The 14,847-nt window shown below is 43.9% G+C and overlaps 1 protein-coding gene across 5 annotated transcripts in view; it reads right to left on the reverse strand.

The window, feature by feature from the left end:
* Positions 1 to 13,503, reverse strand: part of Fancm (FA complementation group M) — a 59,180-nt gene extending 45,677 nt beyond the window's left edge. For 3 of the 5 annotated variants that reach the window (XM_052185771.1, XM_052185769.1, XM_052185770.1), the window contains exons 1-4: positions 12,902 to 13,503; positions 12,019 to 12,191; positions 6,141 to 6,218; positions 1,608 to 1,766 (exon numbers count right to left, since the gene is read on the reverse strand). In XM_052185771.1, coding sequence (XP_052041731.1) covers positions 1,608 to 1,766; positions 6,141 to 6,218; positions 12,019 to 12,191; positions 12,902 to 13,376 — 885 coding nt within the window. In that variant the 5' untranslated portion in view covers positions 13,377 to 13,503. The remainder of the gene's footprint in view (positions 1 to 1,607; positions 1,767 to 6,140; positions 6,219 to 12,018; positions 12,192 to 12,901) is intronic. The other 2 variants (XM_052185767.1, XM_052185768.1) reach the window with 1 other exon arrangement.
* Between the last annotated feature and the right edge of the window lie 1,344 nt (positions 13,504 to 14,847).

A 14,847-nucleotide genomic window follows, 5' to 3' on the forward strand; every position in this document is an offset into this window, starting at 1 on the left:
CAAAGTATCAGGACACTGCCACCACCTGACGGGGAAATTCACTTCCATTCGAGAACCATATTATAAGAATATTCTAAAGAAACTACTACTGGCACCCAAGAGGCAGGAACAGGCAGATCTCGCTGAGTCCAAGGCCAGCCTGGTCTACATAGCAAGTTCTAGAAGAGGCAGAGAGACCTTATCTCAAAGACAAAAAGAAACTTCTGGCTGAATTATGGGTATGTTGACTTTGTTTTTGAAAACTCAGAGCCACAGTTTGTGTAATGCTGCTTGTATACCTCTATGCATGTGTGCATCTCGTACTGTTGTCCAAAGGTTCACTTAAAAAATATACAATCGGCTCAGGAGGCCTCAACCCTAGCAAAGAACTACAGGCAACTATGGAATGCTGAGAGCAGCAGAACAATCTTCCCCAGGGACGAGCACACCAGCTGGTTGTATAATACAAGCTGGTCAGCTCTAAAGGGCACCATATAGACGGAGCAGGATATGGTCATGTATTTAGGAATACACATAAGTACGCATGCCCACACACTCACCAGCAATGTTTCCACATTCCTTGTATAGAACAAAGAGGTCCTTGTGCACACAGATATGCACTGGAGGAGCCAGGAAAAGTTAAACACACACGACTATTCTCTCAAAAGGAAGACAATATCAGCCTGTTCTCCGAGAATGCAGGGGAACAATGCAGTTTACAAGCTGGTGATCCTTTGCTGTTGGATGAGTTGGTCTCCACCTGTATCTCCTCAAATGTCCGCTTTACCAGACCCTTTCCCTAAAACCCTGAGCGTTCCTTCCAGGACATAAACTTCATCCTTGTGAGAGATGTTACTTGTACTTTACAACAGCCTAAGTGACTTCCACATGAACCTAGGGCCAGGCCAATTCTGACTCCTATGGGTTATAGGTTATGTTTACCTCAGCCACTCTCCCTAGACACTTGTCTTGAGCATTGTTTCTAAGACAAGCAGAACCCATATGGATGAAGCCATATGTAGTTTGTAAACATGTTTTAACCATTGTCAGACTCATAGGCCCAAGTGAATAGTTATGTAAAAATTTGTTTCCACATTTGTGGTGAGCTTAAATATGGCAAAAATAAACGAGCTGATGTCAGACTCCTGAACTACTGGTCAAACACCAGTTACTAAAATCAGACTAAACAGCTTTATTCTTTCCTCACCCAGATGTTTCCCTGAAGAGGTGTAAAGCTTTCAGGGACCGCACACAATTCCTGTAATCTTAATACTCAAGAGGATGGGGAAGGAAGTCATAAGTTCAAATCCAGCCTAGGCTACATGGAAGAAAAAAAATAAATAAAGGCCAGAGTCATCTAGATGCATGTTCATTAGGTACCCAGACGCAATCCACAGAAGGCTATTTGTTTCACAAATGCCCATTTTTGTAAACAAACAAATGGTTTAATGCATATGAAAATAGGACTGATGCCAAAAGTTTCCATTTCAGGGATGTTTTTCAACTTTATGCAATGAAATGCTGCAGCTATTCCCTGCTCTACGGAGTACAGCATAACCTTCTCTACACTCCAGCTGAGATCATTACCAGCTTACTTGCCAGAAGCCAAACTGATGAAAATAGCTTACCTGGACATATGTCTTTTGAATGGCTCCTAGTTCTTCCCCCAGGGGAACAACAAGCTTCTCAACTCTTCTCTCGTGAGAGTAAGGCAAAATATCAGGAGAATCTTCTGAACGAAGCTCTATTTTCCCAATTAGGAGGTTAGTAATCACCTGTTGCACAGCCTATAAAGAAACAATGAGGTGTAAGTTAGAAAGCACTCTCAGTTATAAATCTGAAACTAGCCTGAGCTACATGACAAGACCCTGCATCAAAAACATGATGATATAATAATAAATCAATACATGATAATAAGAACAATAAGTCAATACCTTTGTGAGATAAATTTCACTCATTTAACACATATAGTGGGACTTAGATCTACTGCATCAGATCTGTATAGCCCTGACACTATGATCAGTAGTTAAAAAGGAAAGAGACAAGGCCACCCTGTGGGGTGCAACCGTAGGCCTGGCAGGGCCTCAAGGCTAAGGACCGCCCAGGCTTTGTACTGTTTTAATCCAGACTTGAGCTATAAAGTGAAACTCTATCTAAAAAACAAAAAACAAAACACAAACACAAACAAAAGAACAAAACAAAAGGAATTCTGACTTAGTTTAACTCAAAAACTACTCTTAGGCAAGAACCACATCTTAGGGTTTGGAGAGATGGCTCAATGGTTAAGATCCATGGCTCAATGGTCCTTCCAAAGGATCCAGCATACACATGACACTTCACAACTGTCTATAACTCTAGTTCCAGAGGATTCAACACCATCTTCTGACCTCCCTGGGCACCAGGTATGCACAGGGTACACCAACGTAGACGGAGGCAAAACATTCATACATATAAAATAATAAAATCAATTTTCAAAACCAATCTCTTCTCAATCACCTTTGTATACCCAAGACTTAGCATAGGCCAAATGCACCCACTATACTTACTGTATGAGGTCATTGGATCTAGGTACCACATTTACACTATTTCATAAAATCAAGGCTTTCAGCTCGGTGGTGGTGGCAGCAGCAGCACACACTTTTAATCCCTGCACTCAGTAGGCAGAGGCAGGTGGATCTCTGACTTCAAAGCCAGCCTCATCTACAGAGTGACTTTCAGGACAGCCAGGGCTACACAGAGAATCCGTGTCTTGAAAGACCAAAGCCAATCTACTAAATTTATTATTATTATTTATTTAATAGAATTAGGGTTTTCTTGTATAGCTCTGGCCAGTCTGGAACTCACTACACAGACCAGGTCTACCTTAGACTCAAGGAGATCTGCTTGCTTCTGCTTCCTCAGTGCTGGAACTAAAGGCATGTACAAATATATATATATAAAGTCTATATTTCATTCATTCGACAATTGTCTTGTTGTTGCTCAATATTTATTTATTTATTTAGAGACAGTGTCATATTAGCTACGTTGGCCACCCAGGGTGGCCTCAAACTAGAGGCAATGTTCCTGTGGTAGGCCTGTAACTGCTGGGATCACAATGTGAGCTGCCATACCACCTCAATAAATATCTGGGCAAATTCCATAAACCAGGCATTCGTTTAGTGATGAACTATCGGTAAAATGGGCTTAACTGCTGTGTGTATGTATTAATAGTTTAGTTGGGGCAGAAAGATAATAAATAAGGTTTTAAAAAGGCAGATTATAATGAATTTTAAATTAAGAAACAATAGGGCTGGAAAGATGAGTCGGCGGTTAAGACTGCCTGCTATAAAGGCATGAAGACCTCCCTCCATCTGGGTCTGAGTAAAGGTTACTTTAAAAACTAAGAAGTTGGATATGACTATATGTACCTTATTACAACCCAGTACTGTGGGAGCAGAGACAGGGAGACCAGGAGTCCTGGGCTGGATGACTTCCAGCCTACATCTAGGTTAAGTGACAAGCCTTGTATCAAAGGAGGTGGGTAACAGAGCCAGATGCCTGCCCCTCTCCTGTGGGCTCTGTGTTTGAGCCCAGGCATGAACACCACTTAAGCATGTGTGCATACACACAAATAATCAAAAGAAAAATCAACATGACAAGGAAAGTCGGCTTTTGATAATTTAGTTAAAATAGATCTTTTTTTAAAAGGGGATATTTAAGCATAAATAAAGAGAAGAAAAGATGGAATTTCTATTTGTCATTAAGACTATGTATGAAGTATGGAATTACCAAGGAATAAAAACAAGACTATGTACAGAAGAAAACAGAGGCTTTCAGTGCGTCAAGGTAAAACAACCTTGGAAAACATCAGCAGATGAAGACCACACTAGTAAGAAACCAGGATGCTGTGCAATAAAATTCAGAATCTGACTTGGGGTTAGGGTATTACTTAAGCAGCAGGCTGCATACACAGCATGAAGCCCAGGTTCAATTACATGTACTACGTGGGGAAAGTCTGCAGTTTTTACTAGTGCCCAAAGACACCTGGAGAAATGGTTGATTACATGGTCAAAGCAGAAAAAAAAAAAAAAAACCCACTATTTTGTTCTACCGGGGCTTAAGAAATGCCTTTAAAAAGTATCAGGTGGTGTGGTGTGATGTGTGGTATGTAGTGTGTGTATGATCTGTGGTGTGTGGTGTGATGGGTGGTGTGGTGTGATGTGTGGTATGTGGTGTGATGTGGTATGTGCAGTAATGTGTGGTATGGTGTGTGGTGTGGAATGTGTGACGAGGTAACAGACACAGGAGCCATTTCAAAATGCTCCCAATGGGCAAAGCTAGGACAGCTGGCAACAAAACAATGCCTGACTTAGTCCACAGAAAAACAATAAATATACACTAGTGCACATGAATACAAATAAGTAAGTAAATTGGGTTTTGATAGAACACGGGTCTTTATTGCAGAGTTCCCTCTGCAAATGCCAACTTGGACCAGGAATACATTGCAGAGGCCGAGTACTTGCCCTAGCAGGCACAACAACTTGGGTTCATCCCCAGCACAGCATTTCTTTGGCCTGGTGATTGCATGTCTACAGGACCAGGGTTCAGGAAATGGAGGCAGGAGGATCAAGAGATCAAGGTCACCTTTAGTTACACAGTGAGTTCAAGGGCACCCTGAACTACATACCTAATGCCCTTTTTCTTTTCTTTTTTTCTTTTTTGTATTTTCAAGACAGGGTTTCTCTGTGTAGCCCTGGCTGTACTGGAACTCACTCTGTAGACCAGGCTGGCCTCGAACTCAGAAATCCGCCTGCCTCTGCCTCCCAAGTGCTGGGATTACAGGCGTGCACCACCAATGCCCGACGAGCCCTTTTTCAAAAACTAAAAAACTAAGTAAAAGAAACTAGGGAAAGGAAAAAAGAAGTGACAAAGCTTCAATGTTAAAGAAGCTAGAACTATAACTACATGCTGAAATAGGATGTGTGCGTGCTTTCAGTGAATCTCCTCCACAAGCTAAAAAAGGGAAGTTTACAACACGGAAGACCAGAACTACTACTTTAACCAATTCAATCAATAACATGCATTCCTAGCAGACTATACGGAGAAAGGTTCTACTTCATTTCTAGGACATCACAAAGGCACCAAACGAACCCACATTGAGTGATGTTCTACAAAACAGCTCATGCCTACTCTTTAAAAGCATACAGTCAGGGCTGGAGAGGTGGATCAGTGGTTACGAGAACTCACTGCTCTTCCAGAAGACTGGGGTTCAATTTCCAGCACCCACATGGCAGCTCACAACTGGATGTAACCCCTGTTCCAGGGGATCAGACACCCTCACACAGACATACTAAATAAATTATTTTTTTTTAAAAAAGCATACAGTCCTGGGAAGTAAGACTGAACTATCATCACATCTTGGATGGGAGTGAAGAGACATTGCAGAGTTCACAATGCAGAGTGCAGAAGAAACATGGGGGTGGTGTGTGTGGGGAGCACACTGAAAAAACTTAGTAAGATCTGCAGAGGAGGTATTAGTTTGTCCTTTTAATATTGTGGTTTAAATTTATAGTTTTATCAATACTAATACCAGGAAAAGCAAGGTGAAAGACATAAACCTTTTAATCTTCTACAAATTATCATGATGGCAAAAATAGTGAGAAATCAAACTTAAAAACAAACAAGCAAGTGAACTATCAAAACAAAACTACATAGCTAAGCCCTTAAGGTGGCACAGCCCTACAAGCTGAGATGCTCAGAAGGGTAAGGCAAGGATCAGGCCTGCCTAGGGAGACCGTGGCTCAATAAATAACAAAAAAAGGCTAAGCGCTCACGAAAGCACAGACCAGCATGGTCAGGGCTCTGCAGCCAGGGTCCAGGCCAGCCGCAGGAGGCTCAGGCCTGCAGACATAACCAAGAGGAGGCTGAGCTACAATGATCTCTTGAGCAAGCTGAAGGCCTGTCTGGCAACATGACCAGAACCTGTCTCTAAACAGGAAAGAGAAGACAGGGGTCGGGAGAGGAAGAGGGAGGGACAGATGCGACTACTGTAAAGGAACTTCTGCAGTTGTACAAATGCCAGTCCACAAACCACAACAGGTAAACACTACACTGGAAAACTGATCTGGCCCCATATAAAAAATTGTATTTTCTTTCACATAATAGAAAGCCTTGGTACTTACCTTGATATCACTGCCTGGAGTGGCACTAAGAGCCAAGATGCGAAAGTGATTGGTGTATTTAACCAGTTCCCTTACAACCTTAAAAAAAGAAGAAAAAAAAAAGACTTTAATTTCATCTGCTCAATGTGAAAATAATATGGTTCAATTAAACAAGGCATTCTGTCCTGTTTACTACAGCTATCCCTCCACTGATACACTGATCAATCGTGTGTGTGGAACTACCACCAATCATTTTATCCCATAAACAAATGATTTAGCTTTAAGGATGCTCAAGCTGAATCTCCACTAATGCCTAAACGTATTTAAGGTATTTTTTAAAAAGATTTCGTTATTTATGTAAATGAGTACATATCTGTATGTACACCTCCATGCCAGAAGAGGGCATCAGATGCCACGAGGGGTAGTTATGAGCCTCTGTAGTTTCTGGACCTTAAACAGCAGACTTCTTGAAGAGTGTTCTTATCCACTCAGCCATCTCTCTAGCCCCATTTAAGATAATTAAAAAAAAAATATTTATTTATTTATTATATGTAAGTAGACAGTAGCTGTCATTAGACACTTCAGAAGAGGGTATCAGGTCTCATAACATGGTTGTGAGCCACAATGTGATCACTGGGATTTGAATTCAGGACCTTCAGAAGAGCAGCCAGTGCTCTTAACCGCTGAGCCATCTCTCTAGCACCTTAAGGTATTTTTTAAAAGCCAGGCAGTAGTGGCACACACCTGAAATCCCAGCACTCTGGGACGCAGAGGCAGGCGGATTTCTGAATTCGAGGCCAGCCTGGTCTACAGAGTGAGTTCCAGGACAGCCAGGGCTACACAGAGAAACCCTGTCTCGGAAAAAAGAAAAAGAAAAAAAAAAGATATTTTTTAAAAGATGCTAGATACCACATATAAAAGCATACTATTAGTTGCAAGGCAGACCTCAGCAAAATTACTCCAATTAAAAACAAATGAAACTAGACATGGTGGGACACACCAGTTATTATCATAGCAATCAGGATAGGAGAAGAGCCAAAAACCAAGGTGGGCCTGGGCTATAGAGTGAGGTACACAAACAGGAGGGAAATGCCCTGATAAACTTAATGGGGAAGTACTGGCCTAGCACACACACTGAAGGTCCTAAGGGTCATCCCAGCACTGCAGAAACAAAAAGGTTTATGCAAGATAAAGTATCCTCAATATGCCTGGCAGTGGTGTCACACGCCTTTAATCCCAGCACGAGGGAGGCAGAGGCAAGCGGATTTCTGAATTCAAGGCCAGCCTGGCCTTCAGAAGTGAGTTCCAGGACAGCCAGGGCTACAGAGAAACCCTGTCTTGAAAAACCAAAATAAGTAAATAAATAAATTATGTGTGTGTGTGTGGTGTGTGTGTGTGTATAAAATAATTTTGTCTCAGTGTTTACTCTAGTTCAGTTTTTGTTGCTCTGATGAAACACTTAACTAAAAGCAACTTTGGGGAGAAAAGGGTTTATTTCATCTCACAAGTCATGGTTGATGGGTGGAGTGCTGGAAGGCAGAGCAGGCAGTGAAGTAGACGTGGACAACTGCACCTTAGTCATGAGCAAGGCTGGCCACCCACAGTAACTGTTAATCAACCCACAGACATCCCTAGGCCCATCCGACGGAGATGGAGACAGTTCCTCAGCTGAGGCCCCCTCTTCCCAGGTGACTGAACTTTGTGTCAAGTTGACAAAAACTATCCAGCAGAGTGCTAGAGGTGACATCCTCGGATACTGTAGGAGGATGAAAAGCAAATGTACGGCAGAGGCAATAGAAGATACAGGCCAGTGGCTCTCACGGTTCCTCATGTCACGGTGATCACCAACCATGAAAGCATTTTGTTGCGACTTTGGGATATAAGTATCTAATATGTGACCCCCTATGAAAGGGTTGTTCAACAGCCCCCAAAGGGGTCAAGAACTGCTGATATAAAATAACCACTTTTTGGATTGGCGCTTTAAAGAGCTCCTTTTGAAGAAGAACGTGGTAGGAGCCAACAACCTTCGCTCTCAGGAATCTGAAGATTACAGCAAGTTCAAGGATAGTCTGGACCACATAAGCGAGACCTTGTCTCTAAATAAGCAAATAATAACAAAAATGTAAATAAAAGTTATTGGGGTGAGGATAAAGTTCAGTACTAGGCTGAGGCCTGAGTTTCATCCCTAGTACTTCAAGTAAAAATGAAATTGCTCTATGAGAACCAGGATTCAGGCGCTGGAGGGATGGCTCAGGGGTTAAGAGCACCAACTGCTCTTCCAGAGGTCCTGAGTTCAATTCCCAGAAACCACATGGTGGCTCACAACCATCTGAAATGGGATCTGATGCCCTCTTCTGGTATGTCTGAAGAGAGCAATGGTGTGCTCATATACATAAAATAAATACATCTTTAAAGAGAGAGAGAGAGAGAGAGAGAGAGAGAGAGAGAGGGAGGGAGGGAGGGAGGGAAGGAGAGAGAGGGAGAGGGAGAGAGGGAGAGAAACCAGGATTCAAAGCATTCATCCAGACAATGAAGGCATCTTCTGTGTTACATACCCCTACCAAAGTATCACACATGGGAAGCAAGCGCTGGGCTGCTCACAGCTCTGCTGCCAGCACTCGGAAGACTGAGGGAGGACTGCCAGCACTCGGAAGACTGAGGGAGGACTGCCAAGAATTTAAGGCCAGACAGGTGTCTGCAATCCCAGCACTAGGGAGGCAGAGGTAGGGAGATCTCTGAGTCTGAGGCCAGCCTGATCTACACAGAAGAGTTACAGGACAGCCAGGGCTACACAGAGGAACCTTATTACAATTCCTACCATCACCACCACCAAGATCCTCAAACAAAATACAAACAAGCAAAAAACCGGTTAAGGCCAGCCTGGGCTATCCAGTGCCTAAGTACACGTTGTCACCTGTATCTAGAATGACACAAGGCTGTGTGTGACTTAAGTCAATACACATTCAATTGTGTTTATTATTAAAGTATAAAACTTACAGTTTTTGAAAAAAAAAGATTGTGGTTGTGCACTGAGGAGCCGGTACCTGCACTCGGGTACTTTCACTTTCTGTGATCTTCTAAGAGGCTACCCAAGTTCTCAAGCATGTCTGTCTTCTTCTGAATGCCTTCTATTAACCCCTGTTCTGAAGCCTATACTAAAATATCTTTATTAAATCACAACCTTGCTTCAAAAAAGATGATGTAATGCTTAGACACCCTTTGAAAATAAAATGAATTAAATACAAGCTAACTCTACAAACGAATTCCAAATTTCCAAATTTTATTCTGAATTTATTATTTCAGAATAAAAAGTTTACACTATCTCTCAGAATGGGTGTAGTGATGTAACCCAGCACTGGGGAAGAGGAGGGGCAGGAGGAACAGCAGTAGTTCCAGGTCAGCTTTCTCTACATAGTGAGTTCAAAGTCAGTTCTGGCTCAAATAATCAACAAGCAAACAAAAAGAAAGAAGGAAACAATAATTAATTTTTCCCAAATGTAAATTTCAGTATAGTCTGTATTAATCTATAAAGATAAAAAATGAAATAAGCATATTTCCTAGATATAGCTAAAATGATAATGGTAAGAAATTTAATTCTTACTGGGCACTGTGGTGCATGCCTTTAGTCCTAGCACTCGAGAGGCAGAGTCAGATCTGTGAGTTCAAGGCCAGCCTAGTAATACAAAATGAATTCCAAATAAATACATAATAATTCTCTCTAGGATAATACACAATAATACAGTAACAATGTGTCTTATCTCCACAGAAGCTGCAAGCTCATAAACTGGCAGTAAAATCATGTCTCTGACTTTTCTTCTTTCTCTTGTATCCCTCCTCTGAATCCTCTCCCCTAATATCAGCCCCTGTGGTAAGATGGCCAGCCTTAGCTTCTATTTTTTTTCCATACTACACAGTAGCTATATAAGCCTATACTCAGAGTTCAACATTCCAACTGATCTATCCTCATTACCGACTGCATAATGGACATTATACATCTTTAGTCACTGGCTATGATACACTATAATGCTAAAGGCTGAGTCAGGAGCATTCCAAGTCAGAGGCCAATGTGGACTCAAAGGGAGACCCTATCTAACAATAATAGCACAGATACCTTCAAACTGGACATATTTAAAAGGCTACTTTGGCTGCAGACACAGCCCAGCAGTGAAGGTGCATACTGCTCTTGCAGAGAACCTGGGTTCCCATGCTGGCCACCTGGCACTTCAGCTCTACAACCTATTGTGGACTCTGAAGGCACCTCCAGTCACAGGTGCACAGACCCACCTACTCACAGGCATATATATACACACACAGCTAAAAGTAAATAAAAACTATTTAAAAAATGCCTTTATGACAAATACTGAAGTGGAGAGATGAGGGTACATTGGCTTAATAGGAGAGGGAAAGAGAGGGGCAATTCCATTTAGCATAAGGAGATGAGTGATTTCTACAACCAAATCTACTAAGTATGTTGCATATGTATATCACACACACACACACCCCTAAGACTGACAAGTGTTTTTCATCTTACTCCATCTTATTGCCACTGGTTGTCATTCAAAACAAAGGCAGTGGATATCCACTTCCAAAACTGGTATTATCACTTCTACATATATTGTACTTTATACTATTGTCTAAACTAAGACCAGGCTTATCTAGAGATTATAAATCCAGTCTTACCTACTTTAAGTATGTTTACATACCAGGTACTCTATTAAAAGAAGAACAATTTAACAGTTCAATGGAATGTTTCATTTTGGATCTGGGATGAGGCCCACGTGTCAAAGCAAGCTGCTATGCAGAATGCAAATATAAAATCTTTAAATAACTCTTTTGGGGCTGGAGAGATGGCTCGGCAGTTAAGAGCACTGACTGCTCTTCTGAAGGTCCTGAGTTCAAATCCCAGCAACCACATGGCGGCTCACAACTATCCGTAAAGAGACCTGACGCCCTCTTCTGGTGTGTCTGAAGACAGCTACAGTGGACTTAGATAAAATTATAAATAGCAGGGCCGACCAGAAACAGCAGGGCTGACTGGAGTGAACAGAGGTCCTGAATTCAAATTCCCAGCAACCACATAATTGCACACAACCGTCAGTACAGCTACAATGCACATGATCATATACATAAAATAAATAAATCTTTAAAAAAAGTAATTCTTACAGAAAAGCCTAAGATATGAGGGGAAGCAAATTCTTAAAGGTGGAAATTCCTTATTGGGAAGGAAGCCAAGAAACACGTCCCACATCTGACATTATCTAGGCATGGTGGCACGCACCTTTAATTTGGGCCACACCTTCTGGTGGAGACCTAAATAAGGACATTGGAAGAAGGAAGATTCTCTTCTTTGCCTGCTTGCCTTGTGGGACTAAGCAACTGCTAGATCCTTGGACTTCCATCAAGGCTGCTGCTGACCATTGTTGAGGAGTTGGACTACAGACTGTAAATCATAAACAAATTCCCTTATTATATAGAGACTACCCATAATTTCTGTGACGCTAGAGAACCCTGACTTGTTAAAATTAAGAAGATAGCAGAGAGTTGGGTGTGGTAGCATATGCCTATTTGTGGTAGCATTGCCTACAGATCTCTGGGAGTTCGAGGCCAGCCTGGTTGGTCTACATAGTGAATTCCAGGCCAGCAAAGCTATATAGAGAGATGCTGTCTCATAAAAGACAAAAGAGAAAATAAGAGGAAAAGAGAAAAGAAAAGGAAAAAAAGCAGCAAACACAGATCCAAATGGACAAGGGAGATGCCCATCACCCTCTGTTCTGACAGAGTGAATGCAAGGCTTTTATAATCACACTAGCAATATTTCCCATCACTGAGACCTATTCCCCCAAATGCCCCTTAACAATAGATGCATTCTCTATGAAAGAGCATTTGACAAAATGATTACCTGGCAGTAAGCATAATTTCCAAGAGCCTTATGAGCTTCATCAACCACAAGACACTTTACATGGGCAGCAGGAACAGCCCCTCTAGTAAGATCATTTACCATGACCTGAGGTGTAAGAAAAAGAACCCTCCTGCTGGACCATATCTCCTTCCTGTTGACAGCTTGAGTTGAACCTGTGAATAAAAGTGACAGTGGAGCAGGGTGTGGTGGCAGTCCCCCGTAACCCCAGGACTCTGAGCTTGAGGTAGGACAACTCTAAGTTCAGTTCAAGGCTAGCTTGTTCTACCTATGGAGTTCCAGGCTAGCCAAGGCATACAGCAAGACCACGTCTCAAAACAAAACAGAAGAAACACAGAGCAGTACAGTGAACACTTGGAAACTTCAGACCATCATCTATAGACTATAAATAAATAGTCTGGCCTACTTTCTGAATACATTCATGCTCTGGTTCTCTACAATTGGGAGAACAAGTGGACAATCATAATGCTACACCTTGGAGTTCTGATGCAACCCAAGGGTCAAAACTGACTAGTCTAAGACAGCAACTACAATGTCTTTAGATGATGCCTAGAGAAGAATATAAGATCTGAGGAGATGCAAATTCTTCAACGGGGACATTCTTCTTAGGAGAGATGCCAAGAAATAAGTTTAGCACCACCACACTCCCGACTCACACACAAATGTTTCAAAACACTGGTAATTTACAAGATACCTCTAAAGCTAACTAGAGAAAGTCTATGCACCAGACTGGGTTTTGCTACGGGAGCACGATGCTTTATGGGAAAGAATGTAAGATGAACACATTTGCACTGGGTGATTATGCCTGCACGGTCATTCCCACAAGAGCCGGTCCTTCCCCGGGAGCCTAGTTCTTCTCAGATACCTGTCATTTCAGCCATGTGAGACTGTGGAATACCCATCACGTGGAAGCAGGCTTCCATCTGCTGTGTCACCAGGGGCTTCGTGGGTGCCATGAAAACCACCTTGCCAGAAGGGAACCAGCGGTAGAAATTATACATGACCACGGCGGCAATGAAGGTCTTCCCCAGCCCGGTGGGCAGGCACACCAGGGTGTTGCAGAACAGCGCGGTCCGGGAGATGTCCAGCTGGTAGTCGCGCACGGGGCAATTGGTGGGGTAGATCCACAGGGCTCCCGCAGCCGCGCAGAAGTCGCCATCTCCGGGATCCAGCTGCCGCTCAGCCTCGTACGCCGCCACCAGCATCACCTCGTCGTCGTCCTCCTCCGGCAGCGCCTCCGCCACCGCGGGCGAGCGCGGCTGACCGCAACCCGGAGCGCCGGCGCCTCGCACGAGGCTCGGGCCCCACGTCTGGAAGAGCGTTCTCTGCCGTCCGCTCATGATGTCCACCAGCCGCGGAGCTCCGCTGAGGAACCCGCCCGGAAGGCAGCGCTACCGCGGCGACTCGGACGCCCATTAGTCTCCCGCCAGCGACACAGCGGCACCCGGGGGCGGGGCTGGCCGCAGCCCGTCGGGTTGAAGAACCCGCCGCCGAGTTTGCGGCGGGAAGATGATTGGTTGCCATTCCGGAAACGCTGAAACGCATGCGCGTTGCGCGAAGTGGGGGCGGGGTCTGGATTCAGAGTCTTTGCAGGTTTGTTATTTTGTTTGTTTTCGTTTTTTGTTATCATTTCCTCCCTCGAGAGGGTTTAAAGGCGATCTCAAACCTGGCGCGGTGGCTCTGGCCTGAGGTGGAGTCTGGAGGTCCACTCTGGTCTGGCACTCACCATGTAGACCAAAATGGCCTTGAGCTGGCCAGTGTCCTGCCTCTTCTTGTACGGGGCTGTACAGGCTGCTAAGTGCTGCGGGCTTGCACGTCGTATCTTAGCTCTCACATAATCGTTACAGATTTAGAGCAGCAACTGTTGTTGCCCAGTTCTGTTAGTCACAGCTTTCTGCTTTTAGACTTGGGTAACAGTGTACATTCGGTCAATAGCTATTCCCTCAGTTACTGAAGCAATGCACAAACACTCGAAGCTCCTGCTGTACACCACCCACACCATCGGAAGGAGGTATTTTAAGTGTAGCGTAATTACACTGTTTTATTCAAGTGTCTCAATTTGTAGGCAAAGCTCTGTCGGGGAAGGTTTGCACTTGGTTTTGTGTAAATTGTTTGATGGGCTAGGACTGGGCCAATCCAGATTAGAGTAAAACTAGATAAAATTAAAAAAATAAAAAAAACCCGAAAACCCGAATGCTGTTATTTTCTTTAAATGGTTTACAATCTGTACTTTTAAAGACAGAGTAAGCCATCTTTTTTTTTTCTTTCCTTTTTTTGTTCTTCTCAAGACAGGGTTCTTCTGTGTAGCCTGGCTGTCCTGGAACACACTCAGTAGACCAGGCTGGCCTCGAACTCAGAAATCCACCTGGCTCTGCCTCCGAAGTGCTAGGATTAAAGGCGTGCGCCACCACCGCCCTGCTTAGTAAGCCTAAATAAACAAGTGGGCGTGATGGCTGCCCAAGGAACGACTAAGATAGCGTCAAAATAATGTCTGACATCATCACTGCGTGCAGCAGGCGAAGCCACCTCCACAGATTTTTTATTCTACTCAATTAGGCCCTCACAGCTCAGCCTTGATGTCTCCCTGGCGCGCCCCCGAGTTTCCCGCAGGCCCTATGAGGACCGAGAGTGCACGGAAGCTCCCAGCCACCGCAAAACAGAAGCCCCGCCCCCTCGAGCTCGGCGCATGCCCAGCCCACGCTTCAGGGGCGGGGCTGCGTAGAAAGTATGGGCTGACTCAGAAAGGCAGAGGCCCCACCCCTAGAGCGTGGCGTAAACCCGGGCCACGCCCCGAGGGCGGGGCAGCGCCGG

This window comes from Apodemus sylvaticus, chromosome 6, assembly GCF_947179515.1.
Source record: "Apodemus sylvaticus chromosome 6, mApoSyl1.1, whole genome shotgun sequence".
Classification (NCBI taxonomy): Eukaryota; Metazoa; Chordata; class Mammalia; order Rodentia; family Muridae; genus Apodemus; species Apodemus sylvaticus.